The sequence below is a fragment of the Mercenaria mercenaria genome, chromosome 14 (genome assembly GCF_021730395.1).
Source record: "Mercenaria mercenaria strain notata chromosome 14, MADL_Memer_1, whole genome shotgun sequence".
NCBI lineage: Eukaryota > Metazoa > Mollusca > Bivalvia > Venerida > Veneridae > Mercenaria > Mercenaria mercenaria.
Genome location: NC_069374.1, coordinates 63,802,323 through 63,825,821, shown reverse-complemented (window position 1 = coordinate 63,825,821; position 23,499 = coordinate 63,802,323). Strand labels below are relative to the sequence as shown.

The following is a 23,499-nucleotide window of genomic DNA, read 5'->3' as shown; positions in this document are numbered from 1 at the left end:
ACAAAGTGACAGTGTGAGCTTTTGTGATCGCGCAGCGTCCGTCGTCCGTGCGTCCGTGCGTAAACTTTTGCTTGTGACCTCTCTAGAGGTCACATTTTTCATGGGATCTTCATGAAAATTAGTCAGAATGTTCACCTTGATGATATCTAGGTCATGTTCGAAACTGGGTCACGTGCCTTCAAAAACTAGGTCAGTAGGTCAAATAATAGAAAAACCTTGTGACCTCTCTAGAGGCGGTATTTCTCACAAGATCTTCATGAAAATTGGTCAGAATGTTCACCTTGATGATATCTAGGTCAAGTTCGAAACTGGGTCACGTGCCTTCAAAAACTAGGTCAGTAGGTCAAATAATAGAAAAACCTTGTGACCTCTCTAGAGGCCATATTTTTCATGGGATCTGTATGAAAGTTGGTCTGAATGTTCATCTTGATGATATCTAGATCAAGTTCGAAACTGGGTCAGCTGCGGTCAAAAACTAGGTCATTAGGTCTAAAAATACAAAAACCTTGTGACCTCTCTAGAGGTCATACTTTTGAATGGATCTTCATGAAAAGGGTCAGAATGTTCACCTTGATGATATCTAGGTCAAGTTCGAAACTGGTTCACGTGCCGTCAATAACTGGGTCAGTAGGTTAAATAATGAAAAAACCTTATGACCTCTCTAGAGGCCATATTGTTCATGGGATCTGTATGAAGGTTGGTCTGAATGTTCATCTTGATGATATCTAGGCCAAGTTCGAAACTGGGTCAACTGTGATTAAAAACTAGGTCATTAGGTCTAAAAATAGAAAAACCTTGTGACCTCTCTAGAAGCCATATTTTTCACAAGATCTTCATGAAAATTGGTCAGAATGTTCACCTTGATGATATCTAGGTCAAGTTCGAAACTGGATTATGTGCCATCAAAAACTAGGTCAGTAGGTCAAATAATAGAAAAACCTTGTGACCTCTCTAGAGGCCATATTTTTCATGGGATCTGCATGAAAGTTGGTCTGAATGTTCATCTTGATGATATCTAGGTCAGTTTCGAAACTGGGTCAGCTGCGGTCAAAAACTAGGTCATTAGGTCTAAAAATAGAAAAACCTTGTGACCTCTCTAGAGGCCATACTTTTGAATGGATTTTCATGAAAGTTGGTCAGAATGTTCACCTTGATGATATCTAGGTCAAGTTTGAAACTGGGTCACATGCCATCAATAACTAGGTCATCAGGTCAAATAATGAAAACACGTTGTGACCTCTAGAGGCCATATTGTTCATGGGATCTGTATGAAAGTTGGTCTGAATGTTCATCTTGATGATATCTAGGTCAGATTCAAAACTGGGTCACATGAGCTCTAAAACTAGGTCACTATGTCAAATAATAGAAAAAAAACGACGTCATACTCAGTTTAAAACTGGGTCATGTTGGGACAGGTGAGCGATTCAGGACCATCATGGTCCTCTTGTTTAAAAAGACTGCCCCAGTCAAAATCAGAAAAGTCATATTTGGAAACTAAACTTATTATGTACTGGTAACAGGAAGAGTTTGGTATGTTGGGTTAAAAGCTATAATATCCTCCAACCTTTTTACATGCACACCTATTTAAGCTTGATTTTTACTTGAAAAATGCATATAATTCCACTTTAATATTCGTAATATATCAAAAATAGGCGCACGCTGCTTGTCTATAAGCGCATATTAAATATAAGCGCATAGTTTTTGGCTTAAGTATAAGCACATATCAAAAAAAGGCGCATAAAAGTGTCACTAAAATTATTATAAGCGTATACGCTTATTTACCAGATTTTACAGTATTTAATCTACACTACCTATTCAAATGTCGGTATGTGAAATTTCTTGTAAATACATGCATTATTAACAAAATACTAATACAATATAAACTGACCATTAGGAATTTTGTTAATTTGATTTAAATATTTAATCCGATCGTATTTTTATTGAAGAGGGAGGGTTAATTAAAAACTTAAACTGAGTAGTTGGCGGTCTTCCCACACACTAAATTTAAATTGAAAATAACTTTTGGGCATTCCGCATTTCGTGCGATTAGAAAACATCAGATTTAAAGACATAGAACCTCTAAAAAGTTACTGAATATTAGATAAGGGAAATGAATACGTGAGCACCTACCGTCATCTGTTTTAAGAACTCTGAAAACCTGAATTGTCGAAAAAAAGACTTTGCATGTTGTTCGGAAAGGGAGTCTTTTTTTGGACTTTTAAAACAGTAGAAAACTAAAGACGGGCGTTATGCACAAACTAAAACAAATGTCTGCCTTGCGTACGAAAGCATTACCCTTTTTTCATATAAAAAACTTTTCGGCGCAGCTGTAATAAGCTCTCTTTGGCTTTTGCCGCAAAAATAAAAACTTTGTTTAACGAAAAGCATTTATAGATTTAGAAAAAATTTTGTAAGCATCTTTTGATGTCACTAAAGTGTTATCATATTATTGTGCGCTAAGTTGTAAAATGTTTTACCTGCAAAATTTTCTTTTCGCTCGGATTATCGATATATATAGGCATATACAGGGTTTTGTTCGTAAAAACTACGGAACGCATAAGGGGCCCCACGATAAATGGGGGAAGGGGATACATACTTTTCAAGGATCGATTTTTTTGGGTCCTGGAAGAGGTTATAATGGAAATACTAAAAAGACAATACAATCCATTAAAAACGTAAAATTTTTCATTTTAGAATCTTTTGATGGGCAGTTTTTACATATTACTTTTGGTTTTGGCACGTTATTTGCGAACACTGTCCTCGATATGGCAACATTATCTAAATCGGATAATTTTCCATCTGATATTGCTTGATCCCGCAAATTCATTTAAAAAATTTTTTGGATTTCACCATAAAACCCTTATGGAGGGAAAATAATACGTAGCCTTCTTCTAGCTTACTTCTACGTGCAGGAGATGTCGATTAAATCCAGGGCCTTTTCTGATAAAAAAAGAGTTTTCGGAAAATTCAAGCAAGCGGAGAAAAATTTTAAAAAATCGAAATTCAGAGTGTTCGGTCAATACCCAAGTTTAAAAAACAGATTTGGAAGTTAACTTTTTTGTGTGAAATGAAAGCCAGAGTTGATAAATTTGATAAGAAACAGTTAGAAAACAAAGAAAATATTAAAAGGTTAGAGTTAACATGGACATTTACGAGCAATAGAGACTGATGCAACTAGATATTGTTTTCTCTTAATGATAAAACAAAGAAAAATGATATTTGAGAAATTAGAAGATGCGTTGAAATTTTGGAGCGGCAATCGCAAAAGGCTAACTTAAATTTTTTGGGATTAGAAGAATCTATAGATGAAACGAGGCAAATTTAAAATCTAAATTATAAAACTGTCTGCAAAATAGCTTGTCCCACGATCTTGGAATTTGGAATCTCTTTGTGAAGTTTACGTGTTGGTAAAATTTTAAAAAAAATACTCATCGAATGGTAATTGTAAAATTTAAAAAAATCAGTGATAAAACAAAGCTTTTAAAGGCAAAGCAGTTAAATTTAAAAAGATTTGAATTTTGGAAGAGTTAACTACAAGGGAAAATTCACTCTAGCTTTTGAAGGGCGTGGCAAGATAGGGTATATTTTAAATTGACATCAACCCAAGTAACAAGAGAGAAAATGGAAGGTTGTTTGTAAATGCTAAAAAAAAACCAGTTGCTAACTAAACAGGACAAAAACAGGGCAAAAAATAAAATGGTGAGGTAGCGCAATGAAGATCAAGGAATTTAAAGTAGACTAGGGGTTCGCCGAGGCCAAATAAAAAATTATTAACTAGCATACTGGATATTTAGGGGTTTTTTTGAAGAAAATTAAATTTACAGACTTTTTGAATCTAAAAACTTTTGATATATTTGCGTTTGCTGAAACCTGGGGGAAAATAAAGAAGAAACGAAATAATTTTTTTGACACACATACTGGAAGATTTAGGGGTTTATGAAAAAAATTAAATTTTAAGATTTGTTGTATATCTAAAATCTTTGATATATTTTCGTTTGCTGAAACCTTTGGGAAAAAAAAAGAAAAACGAAATATTTACTTACACACAAACTTGTTTCTTTTTGCCAGCATAAAAAGAGGTATGGTAAGCAAAGGGTGGAGTCAGTTTAAAAGTGAAATGAATTAAAAGAATTTGTAAAACAGAAAAGACGATTTGGGTCGGGGAAAACTTACTATTAACAAAAATTTAGTTAAATTTGGCTAATGATTTTACTTTTAGTTTTCTTGTATTTGCCACCTCTTGAATCTTCTTTTTATGTTGATAAAGAAGCAAAGGGTATAAGCCTCTTTGAGGATCTCATGTTAACAGTAAATAGCAAATATGAAGCATGTAACATATTAGTGATGGGCGATTTAAATGCCAGATGTGGCGAACATAGTGATTGTATAAATAGTGAAAATAATATTACACTATTGGAACAATATAATGATATTTTTCAATGCCCTATCAATGAAAATAGACAGTCTTGTGATAAAATTGTAATGCACAAGGCCGACAATTGATAGAATTATGTAAGATTTTTCATATATATTATGAATGGTAGGATGGGTGAAGATAAAGATATTGGTAACTTTACATATACATCAACAAATGGCTGTAGTGTTATAGATTATTGTTTTGGTTTCAAAGGATATTGTAAATCTATTAAAAAATTTTTGTGTAGCCGAACGAGGTGAATCTGCACATTTCCAATAAATGTGAATTAAACGTTCCAGTTAAAAAATATAATAAAGAGAACTCTCTTCATATAAAAGAGACTGTATATAAACTAAACTGTACACATAAACTGTCATTTCAAAATAAAGCTGAAGAGACATTCTCAAAGGATGTACTTAACAAACTGTTTATTTGAAATAGACAACCCAAAGATAATATTAATGACACCGTATCTAACTTTGTTGAAATGTTAAGAGAAGTTGGTAAACAGTTTGAACATTCTTTGAAGCGAGAACTGCTGATAAAAATCCAAGATGGTTGATAAAGAATGTAAAATTTCAAAACGTTAAAGTATCAAAAATTGCGAAAATACAGACAACAAAGAAATGAATGAAAATCTTAGGTCTTACATACAGGCTAGGAAAGATTCAAAAATTTATGTGAAAATAAGTGTAAACAGTTTTATGTGAAACAGTTAAATCAGCTTACAAATGAAGTAAATGACCAACGATCATTTTGGTCAAAACTTAAACAAATTACTTGTCATAATCAAACAAGAAGTAATAATATAAGCACTTCTCAATGGATAGAACAATTTGAAGGTCTATTAAATCCTGCAGTTGCAAACAAAAATAATATAGGAAACATTGACATTTCGATAGATGAACCAAATAATGATATTGAAAATTATATATTTAATTCAGAAATGTTAGAAGATAAAATTAGACTCGCAATAAAGCATCTAAAGCAAGGGAAAAAACCTGGTCCAGATAACAATTCCCAAATTCTTTATGTATGGTTTTGAGAGTATTTTTTCATTTTTTAGTAAAATTTTTTAAATAGGCTTTTTACTCTGGGGAATACCCGAAAGTTGGTGTGAATCATTATAATAACATTTCATAAAAGGGAGACGAAAATAATGTAGAGAACATAGAGGCACTCGTTCAGAATGTTTTGAGTAAAATATATTGTGGAATTCTTTTCGGGTTGAATTTTTTTGTCAAATGTACCATAAGATTTCGGAAAATCAAGCCGGTTTTTTAAAAACAGGTTTTCAACTGTTAAATGCCTTTTTTTTAAATTTCTTTATAGACCGCTTTTTAAAAAAAAAAAGAGACAAAACTGTATTTGTTTTGGGGATTTTCAAAATTTTTTGACACGTAAATAGGCAGATCTAGGGAAAATATTTAAAGGAAAATGGTAATAAAAGGTAATTTGTTTAAAAGTTTTAAAAGTATGATCATAAGTTAAGGCATTTTAGTTTAAATGGTTCAAAAGTGAATATATACAAAGACGATCGGCTTAAAACGGGGCTGTTTTACCCAGCCCTATCTTTTTTTGTTTCTTTAAGAGAACGAACGTGTTTTCAAATAAAAACTAGGTTTATAAAATTTGCACAAATACTATTAGTTTTTTCCTTTTAATGTTCGCAGATGATGTTGCATTATGGCAGACACGTGTATGGCCTTAAAAAGGCAACTAAATATTTTGTCAATTTTTGTGAACATTTAAATTAAAGTAAATGAAGGCAAAACTAAAATTGTATCTTTAAAATGGCGGCGACTTGCGGGGAAAAAAAAATGGAAATAAAAGATGCTGAGATTGAAGTTGTAAAAAAATTTGGTTATTTGGATTGACATTTACTAGACTTATCATAAATTTGTATGGTTCATACTATGGTTAAAGGGAAAAGAGTACAAATATCTATTCAAAAAATTCACTAACCTGTGTCAATTGTAAAAAAATCTGTATTTTTTAAAAATTTTCGATTGTAAATTTGTCCTCAATTGCATAGGGTTTCTGAAATATGGGGCATATATAATTTTTTGAACTAGAACGTGCCTTTTTTTACCATGAAAAAGGGTTTAAAGGTGCTAAACAGAAAAAACTAAGTTGAAATTTTAGGAGACGTGGTAATACCCTTTTATACAAAACAACATCAAAAGGTCAATTAATACTGGATAAAAATCTGAAAATGCCCAATGAAGGTTTGTGAAGAAATCAAAATAGATCAAAAATGAGATACGAAGGGGGCATGTAAACGGGGAAAACTGCTGTAAAAATTGTTTGTGATCACGGTTTGGGGTCATGATGGTTAAGCAAAAAGTCAGTATGAGTCGGGCTTTTTAAAAAAGTTGAAAAAGGTTTAAAGGATATTTATAAACAAGATCGAAAGAAATTTAAACCTAAAAACTAAACTTGTCACTAAAAGAATTTAAAAATGAGTTTTTAATTTGAGTATACCTGCGTACTTAATTTTTAAAAATTCGATACGTTCGTTAATTTTAAAAATTTGGGAGTATGGAAATTTTTTAAATTGAGAAAGGAAGGTATACTAATACCGCAAGAGAAATAGAAAATGAAACATGCGTACCAATTCTGTTAGGACGAGTACCATTTTTGTCACGTGGGGGTTTTAGAGACTCCGTGTACTACAATACCAAGCAAAATTATACTCGCCCAGATTTTAAAAAATTCAATATTCTTATTCACAAGAAATGAAGAACTGTAAAATCAACGCGGTAATTTCTTTTTTTATGCCCTTTGGAAAAAGAAAGAAACTTTTTTCAAACTTTTTTAGCGCAAGAAATTTTGATGTTTGATTGATGGGGGAAAACTTTGAAACAAATACCCATATTGCAAAACTGTATATTAATGTTTAACTATTCGCACACTATATGATTTGAAAGCTTTTATAGTAATTTTTATATCCTTCATGGGCCGGAGGTACCTTGAAGCAAATAAAGAATTGTCATTGTCATTGTCAAAAAAAAAAAGATTGGATAATATCGCATCAGAAAACTCAGTGAAATACTTTTGTGTTTTCAGGCTTTCATAAGAAGTACATTTTTTATATTAAGTAAATAGCCTAGCATCATCAACATAATTGCTTTCTGACTCAAAGCTAGGACTGGGACGATTACTCGGTTAATCGGATCCGATTCCATTACTAGGTGAAACCGGTTTCAATTTTGCAAAACCACAAATCGTTCTAAAACAATAAACATCACGAATCGTATTTTATCTTTATACATTTCTTTGACCAGCACATAGGCCCGCTAAAACACATCAACTGAACATAAACAGTGGTCTCGGATTTGCTTGTCGTGATATATCTGAAATAAAATACACCAAAATATCACTTATTGATTATCACACTGCTTCCAAACTATAAAGTCCGTAAGTTCCTAATGAAGTCAGCTGCTAGAAGTACCCTTTTTAAGGTCGTCAGGAAAGAAAACAGCATTTCAAATATGGTAGCCGATTAACCGGTTCGATTTGATTTCATACAAATGATTAACCGGTTTCAAAATTTTGAAATTGTCCCATCTCTACTCAAAGCTGATACCTTTGGTGTGTAGAGTAATTATGTCTCCCCCAGGAGACATATTGTTTTTGCCCTGTCCGTCCGTCCTTCCGTCCGTCCATCCGTACGTCACACCTCATTTCCGAGCAATAACTGGAGAACCATTTGACCTAGAACCTTCAAACTTCATAGGGTTGTAGGGCTGCTGGAGTAGACGACCCCTATTGTTTTTGGGGTCACTCCGTCAAAGGTCAAGGTCACAGGGACCTGAACATTGAAAACCATTTCCGATCAATAACTAGAGAACCACTTGACCCAGAATGTTGAAACTTCATAGGATGATTGGCCATGAAGAGTAGATGACCCCTATTGATTTTGGGGTCACTCCGTCAAAGGTCAAGGTCACAGGGGCCTGAACATTGAAAACCATTTCCGATCAATAACTAGAGAACCACTTGACCCAGAATGTTGAAACTTCATAGGATGATTTGTCATGAAGAGTAGATGACCCCTATTGATTTTGGGGTCACTCCGTCAAAGGTCAAGGTCACGGGGGCCTGAACATTGAAAACCATTTCCGATCAATAGCTAGAGAACCACTTGACCCAGAATGTTGAAACTTCATAGGATGATTGGTCATGAAGAGTAGATGACCTCTATTGATTTTGGGGTCACTCAGTGAAAGGTCAAGGTCACAGGGCCTGAACATGGAAAACCATTTCCGATCAATAGCTAGAGAACCACTTGACCCAGAATGTTGAAACTTCATAGGATGATTGGTCATAAAGAGTAGATGACCCGTATTGATTTTGGGGTCACTCCATCAAAGGTCAAGGTCACAGGGGTCTGACCATTGAAAACCATTTCCGGTCAGTAACTAGAGAACCACTTGACCCAGAATGTTGAAACTTAATAGAATGATTGTACATGCAAAGTAGATGACCCCTATCGATTTTGGGGTCACTCTGTGAAAGGTCAAGGTCACAGGGGCCTGAACATTGAAAACCATTTCCAATCAATAACTTGAAAACCTCTCGACCCAGAATGTTGAAACTTCATAGGATGATTGTTCATGCAGAATAACTGACCCCTATTGTTTTTGGGGTCACTCCGTTAAAGGTCAAGGTCACAGGGGCCTGAACATTGTTAACCAGTTCCGATCAATAACTTGAGAACCACTTGACCCAGAATGTTGAAACTTCATAGGATGATTGAACATGCAGAGTAGATGACCCCTATTGATTTTGGGGTCAGTCTATTAAAGGTCAAGGTCACAGTGGCCTGTTCATGTAAAATCTTTTTTTGGAAATAACTTGAGAACCACTTGACCTACAATGTTGAAACTTAATAGACATGCAGAGTAGATGACCCCTATTTATTTTGAGGTCACTTGATCAAAGGTCAAGGTCACAGGAGCCTGAACAGTGACTTGAGAACCACTAGGCCAAGAGTGTTGAAATTTAGCGGGATGACTGGACATGCCAAGTAGATAATCCCTATTGCAGCCAACCATCAGTGTCTCTTTGACTTTCGCTCCTGACCCCTATTGAGTTCTTGTCTATAGGACTTTGCATTGGGGGAGACATGCGCTTTTTTACAAAAGCATTTTCTAGTTATCGCTTTTTCCGTCGATGAAAAAATGTTACTTTTTCTAGAACCATTGCACACCATCATTTATCTAATCTGCCTAATTGTACCCGGCACGTAATCACATCCTATAAACGACTGTACTCCCGATGTATTTGCGACCGATCAAAACAATAAGCAGGAAGGCCGAATGTAAGAAATCGTCTTAAAATTAATTATTTTGCTTTACACGGTATGTGTATCTAAGTTTAACGATAATTCGAACATAAATATGTGTATATGATGATATAATAGATGAAACAGACAAGTAATGTTTACAAAATACTGACAAAATGTTGACTGATCACACTCATTGCATGAATGACACGAAACTGATGAATAACACGTCAGATAGATTTGTAATCCAATAATCCATGATATTTTCTGAAATAAGCATGCATACTCCATTAATATATGTAAATAAGATGTTGCATATGTGTTGCGTTTTTGAAAGAAATTACTTTTCATCTAGTCGGTAAAAAAACATTCACTGTATACCGACTTGTCAGTTTTGATATTTGATCTGAACTCGTATTTTTGACTGACACTGTATTCCATTTTGCGACTACAGTAGGCAATTTATGTCCTTTAAGGGCGTAAATAAAATAAGAAAAACATACAAAACATTGTCTCTATTGATCAGTCGTCATGTATGTAATGTCATTTAATGTCGAACCCCTACTGCTATGCATGTACTATTACATGGGGAGGGGGTTGGAGGTTCTGCGAGTCGCCATCCTAACTAACTATATAACCAATTGAATGTTTCAGAATCGTTTACATGCAAGTATTCCCTGTTGGTTTACAGACATATACATTCATAAAGTACAGGGTCCCTACTATGTCATGCAATAAGTTCCCTATGGAAGTCACGAGAACAAATTTTACCTGACGACTTCAAAATGTCGATGAGATGAGACAGGAGGGGACTATAGGTTGACCCCCGTCCGTCTGTCCGTGTGTCTGTCTGTCCGTCTGCCAAAATGATCCATTCTCATAGGGTTGTCTAGGAATGTGGAACTTCCGTAATCCTAGAATAAAAGGCTAGGATTACGGTACCGTAACCATAGCCACTGCCTTTTTAAAAATTATTGCACCCACAAGTACCCTGCGGTTGGACATACAGTCATCGTGTTTACTACCTGTCGTGATTTGACTGTTATTTCTCATGTTTGAAATAATTTACATTTGACAGTGATAACGCTTGCACACGCCGGGAATCTGTCCTTGCGGATTCAGTTGTTTCATTGCTATGCCTGGCTCAATCCACTAAGTCTTCCTTTTGGTTAAAAATGGCGTAATTTCTACCTCGTCTTTGTTTTAATATCATCGGCAAATACAGAAAATTTTAAAGAAACATTTAAATCGAAAGCTGTGTGTTAATTGGTTAGTATAAACATAAGAGAAATAATGGTCAAATCAGTAGTAAACACGACGGCTGTATGTCCTGTCGCAGGGTTCTTTGCGATGATATATCGGTTTCAATTGTTTGAAATTCTAGGAAGTATAGTCTTGTGCGGACACATGGTCTCATGATTGTGAACATTTGTGCCAAGTTCTTTCAGAATCCTTTAATGCATAAAGAAGTTATTGTACGGCCACGAAAAATGTTTAACCTTTAAGAGTCACATTAAAGAGAAAAGGAAAATAATAAGACGGACATTAACTACATATTGCCGATGTTTGTGTGTACAGTTTGAGAGAGGTAGGTGTAATAGGATTCAAGTAATTGCACGACCAAATTTATGAGGACACACATACAAACAGACGGAACAGACAGACCGCATGGTGACTCATATATACCATCCTCCTTCGAACTTTGTTTGCGGGTTATAATTTTACAGAAATACTACAGGAGCGTAGAAAAAGCCGATGTTTTATAAATAAGTTGCAAATAGGCATACAGTCTTTTTTACGAAAGTCGCAAACATTTGTACAGTACTTAAGCAAACATGCATACAGTCAGGAAATCACACCGAATCTTCTTGCATTGACTGTTATAAATAAACTGCCGATTTTAGCAATGGTTTTATTTTGTTTTACCAAACTAGTAATGTTTCTTTATCCATGAAACAGTGGGATTTACATGTATAGTTTATCCTTAAAGCAAGAAAATATGTACTTTTGACGCCGACAATGTACAATTTCTGGACTAAATCAGTGACCAATCGTGTTTTTTGCTATAATTTTACCTGTAATCAGGCTAACACATTATATACAGAAAAAAAATCATGTTCAGCTTCCAATAAAATTTAAATATACATACCAAAAGCATATTAGTCACTTTAAAACTGTGTTTTTCAAATATTAGCTGTCAGTTTATTGTTTTGATCGGTCGCAGCAGGATAAGGGGGAATACAGTAGTTTATAGGGTGTGGTAAATTATATAATACAGTTTAAACTAATTTCTTTGGAACTGTATGTTGTGCCAACTAAATAATACGCATGATTGTTTATCATCTGATATTGTCAAATATGCAATTTTTAATACTGGGTACTTGATTGGTAAGGTTGAGCCCTATATAACGTAATGGTACACCTAAAAAACAACAATCTGTTGAGTTCGAAAATGGATGTACTGGAATTTAAGCTCGGTTTGATAGGTAAATAAATAAAAAATATGTTATTATCTCGAAAGTATACACAGAACTTCTTAGTCTTATGTATATATGATTCGGTCTAAAGAACTCGATTTGATTAAACACATTAGAATTACACAGTCCTTAAAGAAGATATTCCATTTTCCAGAATTGGTATAAACTGAATTTTTATACATGTTATTAAAAGATAGTTTTTTTGGCGATATTGAAGATAACTTTAAAAAATAAAACTGGTTCCATGTTCACCGCCGGTTGAATACATCTGCGGATGTCTTTAAATTGCTTTTTGTACTTTTAACATGTGTAAATGTTGAGTTCTGCTCAACCCGGGGCTAGAGGGCGTGGACGGTAGCATGTATTTCCACTACCGTCCATGAACAGGCTCAATCAAACCGAGCCTGCAACATTTTCCTTTTTGTCGTGTTGGGCGACCTGTGAAGTTTCCACTTTTTTCTATTTAGATATCGTTGCGTTTACTACTTGATGGATATACTTAATATATGTATCCGCATATTAATAAATAGTGAGGCTGTTTATTAAATGGCCGATTCAAAAGTAACATTTCATTTACACTTTAATTGCAGCGTAGTTAACTAACTTGTATGAATGTATTACTTTATGAACTCGTAGAAACAGTCCATTTTGTTAAAGACCAGAAAAAATATATACTTTGAATTTCAGAATATATTGACTTCTGGTTGAATTCGATACATGAGTTTTGTAGTAACGAAGAAGACGATGGACCTCCTATAATTTTGGTTGGCACTTTTGCAGATCAGTTAAAAATGGTATGTAAATATGATTAAACCCATTTAGTGATTCATATGGACTGGGTCATCGTATTGTCCAGGATCGACGCATATTTTCGAATGTATTTTCCAGCATTGCTTACACCGTGTAATTCCACTTGTTGAAATTTTTATTTATACATGTACATAAAGTGCGAATATTTTGGACTAACTATCCTACAAAAAGTAAGAACGTTTAAGTTTGCCGCATACATAACGACTACGTACAGACATACTAAACATATTTAATGGTGATGAACATCTCTGGTATCAGTCACAGGAAAGTGTATAACAGGCTACATCTGAGCATATACACATTTTGTAAAGCAAATTTTTAATTAGATTTATGTTTTAAACGTTTTATATGTCCTAAAAAGCTGTATTATATTGAGGTAAATGTAGGCATCATTTCGTACAAAATATGGACACAGCATTCAAAATTGACAAACCGTCTATTATTTTCACCATGCATGATTTTGAAGGGATCTGGTTGAGATTCTATGCAACAATTATATTAATTGACACGTACTTTATTGCTTTTAAAGGTACTGCTGCTAATTAAATAGTACACGGTGCCATCATTTCAGTTTTTTCGTTCCTGATTCCGGGATATTTTGTCTCATTTTTGTCTGCTTTAAATGAAATGGAACGCGTTTGATAAACAGGTACCAACACTTTCTGTTAGTAATGTTTGCCATTGGAACTTGATCTTGCAAACACAGCTTAGTGTTCTGATGTTATCACAACAAAAATCTTTATAGATTAAGCGCATATACTAACACACGACCAGATTTATTTTCCTATTAAAGAAGGAATACTGAAACTATAAGTCATTATGCAACAAATTCATTTTTCTTTTACGGATGTTGTCAAATATATCTATCACACAAGTAATCCTTATTTTCGTTTCACAGTCGTACAGCTGCAACAGTGTTTCTTTCCTTAATAAAAACATTGTTGTTCAGATGCTAATTATTCTGTAACTCGAGCTGCACCTTCGTGATACAATTCGTTGGCATCTGAACTCCAAAATATGATGCAATGCTACGACAAATCATTGTTTACAATGTATTATCTAATTATCATGGGTAAAGGTTCATGTAAATTTGGTGGGTAGATTTATTTACACTTCTTTTATGTTTGAATCTTAAAAATGTGGTTTACTTCATCCATCTCGGACTTTTTCCTTTCCTGATTGTGACAGAATGGTCGAACCGAGGACAGAAACTACAGGAACAATTTAACACGCATTACAATATTTACAAGTTTTTTTACAGAAAAATGATTATTAATAATGAATGAAAAAAAACTAAATAGAAGAAAAGAAAGAAAAAAACTGAAAAAAACTGATAAACTGAGAAACTGAAAACTGAATAAAACTGAGCTCAGTATCTGTATTCTAGAAGATGTTCAGTTCTATTAATTACAGGTCATTTTCATCTTGACGTATAACAGGTGTTTCCTTTTACTTAAAACTTAAAGTAACACTACTAATCTTTGGTATGATAAAGTTCCACAAAATCGCGAAGACGTTGACTCCATTCTGGCTCCCCCATGTCAGTTGTTTGTATCCCTGAGCTGTCTCAGTTGACTACAAAAGTCAGCGGCTTGGCGGTTAAGACATGACCATGGGACGAAAATTCTCAGCGCTGGGAATTCACATCCAGGCGAGTAAAGTAAAGCAAACCGCGGGTATAGGACTTCCGGGTCGTGACATCACCAGATAATAAGTCGTCTGGTGGAAGAAGCTAAAATATATAACATATGGTAAGCACTATAGCAAATACAAATAAAGGCATAAAACTGCTCCTTTGGGTACACCATACCTCCGTAGGCTCCCATGAATAATACGTGCTACGTATATAAAATTATACGTGCTACTAAGTTCATACGTCACATGATTACAATATGTCACTTATTACTTTAGTTATTTCTCAAATCAATTACTTACTAGTCTAAAGTTAAAGTCTGATAAAGATATGAAAAGATTATGATGAAAATTATAGAAAAGATGATGATAAACTGCAGCTATTATTTACAACCAAAAATAAACAAAAAAGAAATGCAAATCAAACGTAACACAATAGCTGGTATGAATGTACCATCAACTACCATACAACAAAACGGACATTTAATAGATATGCAATATACTGGCAAACGATAAATTCAAATGCAATTACATATTAAATACCCGGTACTAAACTTGTCAACACATACATTTATATATTACAATGCAATACAGTACCGGCGTTCCATAATTACAACGAAAAGATTGACATATACGTTTTATGACAAAAAGCAGTTGCTAATTTTCACGTTACACAATTACCAATGTAAATTTTACAACTTATACAAACGAAACATTATAGATTCCTCTTTCGAAATAAATAATTTACAAACGTCAGAAACATTCCGAAACTAGCTAATATCTTGCCGAAAAGTAAACGTTTTACAAAATTTTGTAGAAGGAACAAAAGTTTACTAAATAAAAATCGTTATTCAAAAATTATACAAAAATCTAACAAATAAATTTCTTACAGCGATCAAGCAAACTTTTATTTCTACCATGAATAGAAGAGTGACATAATGTCGTCTCAAGACTGTAATGGCGAGTGCTCTAAGGAGATCTAGTCCAGTCAATTTATATGCTTATGTCCAACCAAATATTGGATTTTACGGGAATCACGACGTATCCTTGAGCTCATACTATTCTGGATTTTCATGGGAATCACGAAATAGCCGTGAGCTCCGACTACTTTGGCGCGAATGTGAATTTAAGGCCCGTTATAGTAGTTTTGGGGATAAAAACATAATTTACGGAAGTTTAGAAAATACCAACTTCTTCATTACTGAACCGAATTTAATGAAACTTTCATGGAAATTTAAGTTATTTTATGCGTAAAATCTGTCATTTACTTCAATAACTGAAAAATTTACAAAAAGATGATGCAATACCTGAACTACAGATACGTTGAGGCCCATATGACAGTTTGTGACAATGATACGGTATTCGTAAAGATGTTAAATATTTAAGATAGGAAAGATGTTTGTTTCCTTCTAAAAATCCAACTCCCTGTCACCGAATGAAGAGCATATGAATTATTTTCAAATGTAAAAATGTGAAAAAAACAGGTCTTCTGCATCTTGTTGTGAAAAAGCAGTACTGAAGCCGTTTGGTACACTTACGCTAAACATTGTGATGTCATTGCAATATCATGGCGTCATAGTGTTATAATTCTATTACTTTAAAATATAACAGTTCGTAGATTTATATGTTTATTAAGGAGGTAGGTTACCTTTGTGACAGGAAAGGCCGTACCGGCGACAGTAACCATCAGAACAAATCAACACCCTTTACAATATTTACAAATTTATTTACATAAGATGATTATTAACAATGCATAGATGATATGAAAAAAAAACTGATCACAAGAAAGAAAAAAAATCAAAGTTCAGTATCTCCGGATACAAAAGATCTTACAGTTCCATTCTAAAGTGACGTGTCACAGTTCTTTAATTTAATTGCGAACTTTAAGTAGCACAAACAATATCAAAACTTATCTTGAAATCGAGTCCCTTTAAACCGTGAATACGTTGATTCCGTATTGGCTCCCTATGGTGGTAGGTGATTGCATCCCTGAGCTGACTTCAGAGGATAACAAAAATCAGCGTCTTTGCGGTTTACGGCACAACCACGGGACGTAAGCTCTGCGCTGGGAATATCACATCCAGGCGAGTGAAGACAAGTGAACCTCGGGCATTGTACTTCCGGGTTATGACATCACCAGGTAAAATCGTCTGGCGGAAGAAGCTAAAATATATAACATATGGTAAGCACCATAGCAAAACAAATAAGTCAGGGCATATAACTGCTCCTTTGGGTACACCATACCTCCGTAGGCTCCCATAAATAATACGTGCTACTTATACAAAACATATGTGCTACTAAGTTCAAACGTCACATGATTAAAATACGTCACTGATTACTTCCATTATTACAAAGATTACTTACTTAAAAGACTAAAGTTAAAGTATGAAAAAGATATGAAAAGTATATGATGAAACATTATAGTAATGGAAATGATAAACTGCAGTCATTATTTACAACTACAAATTAACAAAATTCAATGTAAATCAAACGTTATATGATAGTTGGCATCCATATAATATCTAATGCCATACACTAAAACGGACATTGTATGTATATGCAATAGACTGGCACACAATTTCATATTACAATAATATATTACATACATGGTACTAAACTTGCCATATAGATTTATACATAACAATACAATGCAGTAATGGCGTTCCATAATTAACAAAATGTTTGACATAAGTTTTTGAAACAGTGCTTTACAATTATCACGATACAAATTTCAGTATAAATCTAACATCTTATATAAACGAAACGTTTAGACTCCTCTTTCTAAATAATTTACAAAAGTCTGAAAAATTTAATAAATAGTCCTGACATACCGAAACTAGCAAATATCACATGCCGAAAAGTAAATGTTACAGAATTCTGTAGAATGCACAAAAATTTACCAAATAAAAATCGTAATGCAAAAATCATACAAAAATCTAACAAATGAATTTCTTACCTCGATCGAGCATAAATTTCTAGCAAGAAAATAATTCAGACATAAGTTCGTCTATAATGTCGGAAGGTGGTGTGCGCAAGGCATATCTAGTCCAGTCTATTAAAAGGGTAATGTCCCGCCAAATACTAAATTTCATGGGATTCACGGCCTATGCGTGAACTCTTACTATTTCTATTTTCACGGGATTCACGATATAGCCGGGGAATCTAACTACTTTGGCGCGAATTTAAATTGACAATTTGAGGCCCATTATAGAGGTTTTGGGGATAAAAACATAAATTACTGAAGTTTATAAAATATCAACTTTCTTATTACTGAACCGAATTTAATGAAATTTACATGGAAATTTAAGTTATGAAATACAGAAAAACATGAGAGGTATTTTATGCATGAAATCTGACATTTACCTCAATAACTCAAAAAATTACAAAAAGATGATGCAATACCTGCATTTACACTACAGATAAATTAAGGCCCGTATGTCAATTTGTGACAACCTTGATATCTGTATGTGCGCATGTCCAACCGGAAGCTTACTTGACGATTTACGACGACGTTTACGACAAACTAAATGTGTTTGCTTATCTATTCTTCTGAAAACAAAACATGAACCTGTCTCCGATCTGATGCTTTATGTTTTAATAATGCAGAAATAATGTGTAAAGTGCTGCAGAAACGCTACAAAGCAATGTTGCCTTAAAATGACGTCATTGACGTCATGACATTATGTGTCAGTTACCGCGCAGAATTAATAGTTTTTATTTTGAAAGTACGTAACTCTGTGCATTTTCTTTATTTGAACTTTTTTCAAATGACCATTATTTGCTGAAATATTTTCTGTAAGTCTTTTCTGAATAATAAGCAATATTTTGCTTCTTTTATGTAGTTATATTGAAACGTTATGCAGAATGTAAGAAAATGGATGATGGTAACCAATGTTATTTGGAATATAGTTGGGTGAAAGGTTACTTGTTACGACCATTCTCAAATACAAACTGGCAGTTTGATTTGTAAAATCTATTTTTCAGTTTCAATTGATAATGTGTTACTTATATACTAAAACTAAGATCTAAATTGTTCAAATTTCAGTAGAAAATTGTGGTTTCTTAGATTGAATTGTTGTTACCATGGAAACGAAGCCCGTGACCTATATATCTAAATGTAAAATTCAAAAGCATTGAGACTGGTCTATTTTAGGAACACAGCTTTAGCTTTTTATTTTCATATCAACAATATCCATGAGAATATTAGCAGCATGCTGAACGATTTTTCCGTAAAAAAAATGCCAAACGAGGGGTACTGCTGTAAGTATTTTAAGCTGTGAAATTTGTTTAAATAAATGCAAATAACACGAACATATAACTTACGTTAGAAATAACATGTTTTAAAGCTACATTAACAAGAAAGATAATTGTATTCAATATTTTTTATAGGTTTAGGTTTATTAGTTTATTCGAGTCTCTTCCATTTACATTTACATAAATATACATATAAAAAACCAGTAAAACTACATGTAAATGGCCGTTCATATAGATGAATTATAAGAGACTATACAAATATCATATCACATTTTAACTATACAACAATAGCACTGGCAGAGTATCTTAATACGTTGCAACGTCAAGCAACCCCCAATGAATTTATAAGAAATTACGGCAAAAAAGCAAGATACAAGCTATTTTAAACATTTTTGTTGCCATGGTTACTTTAGACTTTAAGAAAAATAGGGTGTCATGTAATGTGCTTGGTATTTTGCTAATAATAGTACCCTGATATTCCATAATGGTCATTAACAGAATGACACTGAGGCCATCGAAAAACCCCGTTTTTTATACATAGTTGTTTAAAAATGAGAGAAAATGTGTAACAATGGTAACACGAGCCCCGCGACATACATTTTAAGCTTATATTAGAAAGCTAACGCGCATACTAGTAAAATTATCAATTATGCAGACTTCTACGAATATCAATGAAACTGAAATACACTGAAAAGTGTTAAATATCCGTATTTTCCTTCTTCTTTCAATATAAAATACCTTTTGAGGGTCATGTTCTTCAAACCTGGATAAAATTGAACTTGAAGGGACAGAGATGAACGAAATTTAGATTGTAACAGTTAAACATCATATTATACGAAATACAAAAAATTGCTGCGGTTCATCTAATTTGAATTTACCCTGGTAACAAGGTAACCTTATTCCTTAAGTAATTAGATTAATACTAGTACATTTGTAATAATAAAAACGAAATGAATAACATTAACAAAAATATCTTCATAAAAGAGTAACCAATTTTGACAAAGACAATTTTATTTTATGCCTTTTTGATTATTTCCATTTCAGTCATATATGGTCGCATTTAGAAAGCTTTGATATTGCGTCTGTATCATTTTCCCACATACGAAAGTAAAGAAATGTTTTTGTGTTATTTAAGGACATCTCTCCAGATGATGCTTTCAGCAAGTTGAGAGAATTTCTGGTTGACAAGGTAGCAAGTTGTCATTTGACCACAGAGGACTTTTTAATAGATAACACTACTGAAGATGGAACAATTCAGTCGCTAAAGAAACATATATTCGACGAAGCTTCCAAACAGGGATACTGGGGAGAAGATATCCCAGCGAAATGGGTCACATTAGAAGACAACCTGATACGACTCAAGGAGGAAAATCTAAAGGTTGTTCATTATAGTATTTAAGAATCGAAAATCTGTTTTAATTATTAGTTCCCTACTGGTTGAAAAGCAGTTTCGAGGACTATAGGATTGCGCTTTTCCTTCCATCCGTCTGTCTGTCCGTCCGTTCGTCATTCCGTCCGTCAACAATTTCATGTCCGGTCCATAACTCTTTAGTAATGTTCTCCATGATGAGATAATGTGTCATGCTCAAAAACCGGACGCTTAGCTTAAAGGTCAAGGTCACGCTAGGAGATCAAAGGTCAACATGGCTTTGTCCTGTTCAGTCTGTAAATCAACGATCCTGTAGTGATTTCAATATCACTTCGTACAAAGGTACCTCAAAATATAGCAATATGTAATGCACAACTTTCAGATCGCTATCACAAAGGTAAAGGTCACACTTTGAGATCAAATGTCAATAGGGTTTTGTCTGTCCAGTCCATAACTTTGTCATTCAAAACAATATTTGAATATTAGCTGGTACATATATTCCTCTGGGCGATGTACGATGTGTCATGTGCAAATGCAGGACCCTAAGCTCAAAGGTCAAGGTGACTCTTGGAGTTCAAACACCAACAGGCTTTTTTTTACTGTCACGTCTGTAACTCAGCAATCAAAAAAGGGATTTTTATATAAATTGCCGCAAAAATGTACCCCATTAAAACAATTGTCATGCACAACACCCAGACATTAGCGCAAAGGTCAAGGTCACATTTGGAGTCAAAAGGTCAATAGGGTATTTTTCCTGCAGGTCAATAACTTTGTCATCCGTTAAGGGATTTTGATATTACTGTAACAAATATTCCCGTTATGACACTAAACGTATTACGAAGCACCCTAATTCCTCACATTAAAGTCGATGTTACAGTCGGAGGTCAAAGCTCAATAGGCTTGTTCCTTTCTTGTTCATAACTGTCGTCCATTAATGAATTTCAATATTACTTGACACACATTTTTCCCATAGTGAGACAATATGTCATATGGAGTACGATGGTCCCTAGCTTTAAGGTCAAGGACACACTTGAAGGTCAGGGGCAACATTGATCTATTCATGTCCAGTCTGTAAAATATTTTAATATAAGCCCATGTGTCGTAAAACTATAGATCAAATTGAATTTTGTTCAAAATTAGTTCCATTTAATATGAGGATTTCTTAATTTTTGTCTCATATTTTCCCTCCAATTTCAAAATTAAATGTTATCAAAATTGCAATTAAAGACGTTTTATATGTATAGAAATTTGAAGCAATCAACAACTGCAGATTTTTGTATATGCAAATTTTAATCGAAATGATGTGTTATAATATATTGTATATATAGTACATTATTGTTTTAACATTACTGCCAGATATCTGATCATTATGTTATATTGCAGTAGAGAAAATAAGTTGCCTTCCAGTAGGAGACTTTGTATTGCATGACAATATGATCCAATTCTATTCGGTAAAAAGGGACAGCGTGAACCACTTTGTTACCACACTGGTATATATTGTAAACTTAACATGGTGTTTATGGAAGGTAGAACACTAGATCGTAGAGTAAACATACATTTTTAATGTAATAGTCACCTTCCTGTCCTAAGACTTGTTAATATGATTATACTTTGCAACGCCTAGAAAATGCATACTTTTTTGAGATTCTGTCAAAATTTACTGATAATAATTTAAGACCTGTTTATACTATGTACTACGTTTCTTTTTAATTTATTTTTATGCAGGAATATGAAATAGATTTATCTATATTCTTTCGTTAACGTTGCAGAAACAGAAAACTGTGATGAACTTCCCGAATGAACTTCCGGTCTAGAGGACATGGTCGTGTACACATGTAAAGCGAAATGTAAACAAACACAAACATAATGCAAAATTTTCACAGTAATACAATAAAACTCGAAATTATGAATAAAAGTTATCTAAGAAATGATTTTGAATTTGAAGTCATGTTCAACTTCAAAATAATATTAAGACTATATTTCAGGTATTAGACAAAGACAAACTGAAGGAACTGAATAAGACATTGCCTGCACCTATTGAAAGTGACAAGGAACTAGAGTTGTTCTTGCAGTTTCATCATGAAATGGGGAACATCATATATTTCAGGTTGCCAGTTATGTACATAAGTTTGTTTTATAATTTCCGATCCTCAAATAAGTAAATTTTGATGCCTGGTTACACCATTTTTTTTTCGTTACATTTGAAAGAGATGTGTCAGCTGAACAAGAAACAGTAAGTATAATGACTATAAATAATATGCACAATCACTACAGTCATGTTTTATGACTGCGAATTATAAATCTTACACTGTAAAAATAATATTTCTGTTGCAGTATCATTTAAAATTATAATGTTAAAACATAAAGTAATTTTAAAAAAAATTTCCAGTAGACAATACGTTTTCAATTGATATCAAACTTATATGCGTATACCAGGCATCAATATTTTAATATTTCAATAATATGGTTATAGAGAACTTGCTTATTTTGGAACGTGTAAGTGTTCGTAATGAGACAGGAATATGACTCTAGGCCTCTTGTGATACTTGTTTTGAGAGATCGCACAGGATAATGTTTCCCCTCTCTAAAAAGAATGTTGCTCCTGTTATACATGTAGGTAAGGTTTGATTTCCAGCATGACTCGTGTATTTTCAATTCATAGATGAAATTCGTATCGTTGTAATTTCCATTTATTGTGCCCTCCCCATCCACACTTTGGGGGCACATAGAGTTATCCTTTTCCGTCCGCTTGTCATTTCGTCTGTTATTCCGTCCATCCGAATTTGTATCTTTCATATCTGAAAAAGTATTTGGCCCAGAATCATCAAATCTTACGAAACTGTTATTCAGCACAGGAAGCAATGCATCATGGCTTTTAATTTGGATCTCGCACAGTCTGACCACAGTTATGGCCTTTAACTTTAAAATAGGTATAAAAAGGCCAAAGTTTGTGCCGCATTTGTCACTAAATGTTATTGACCCAGCATTATGAAACATTTCACGAAAATTTTTAGCATGTGAAGTTTTGCATCTAGGGATTTGTTAGAGACGTCACTTAGACAATCTAGAGTTATGGCCCTTAACTTAGTAAAAATGTGAATATAAAGACATCAAAAATAAGTTATATCGCACATATCTAAAACCGTATATTACATAGGGTCTTGAAACATCATAGGAATATTATTCAGCTTGTGAAGTTGTGCACATAGGATTTTGTTCTGGATTTTTATCAGTCAGACAAGAGCTATGA

The 23,499-nt window shown here is 33.7% G+C and overlaps 1 protein-coding gene across 1 annotated transcript in view; it reads left to right on the top strand.

Moving 5' to 3' along the window:
• LOC123527054 (uncharacterized) overlaps positions 1 to 23,499 on the top strand; it is a 491,978-nt gene that overhangs the window by 41,037 nt on the left and 427,442 nt on the right. The window contains exons 9-11 of the mRNA XM_053523703.1: positions 12,872 to 12,978; positions 20,016 to 20,258; positions 22,235 to 22,356. Of these exons, the coding sequence (XP_053379678.1) occupies positions 12,872 to 12,978; positions 20,016 to 20,258; positions 22,235 to 22,356 (472 nt within the window). The remainder of the gene's footprint in view (positions 1 to 12,871; positions 12,979 to 20,015; positions 20,259 to 22,234; positions 22,357 to 23,499) is intronic.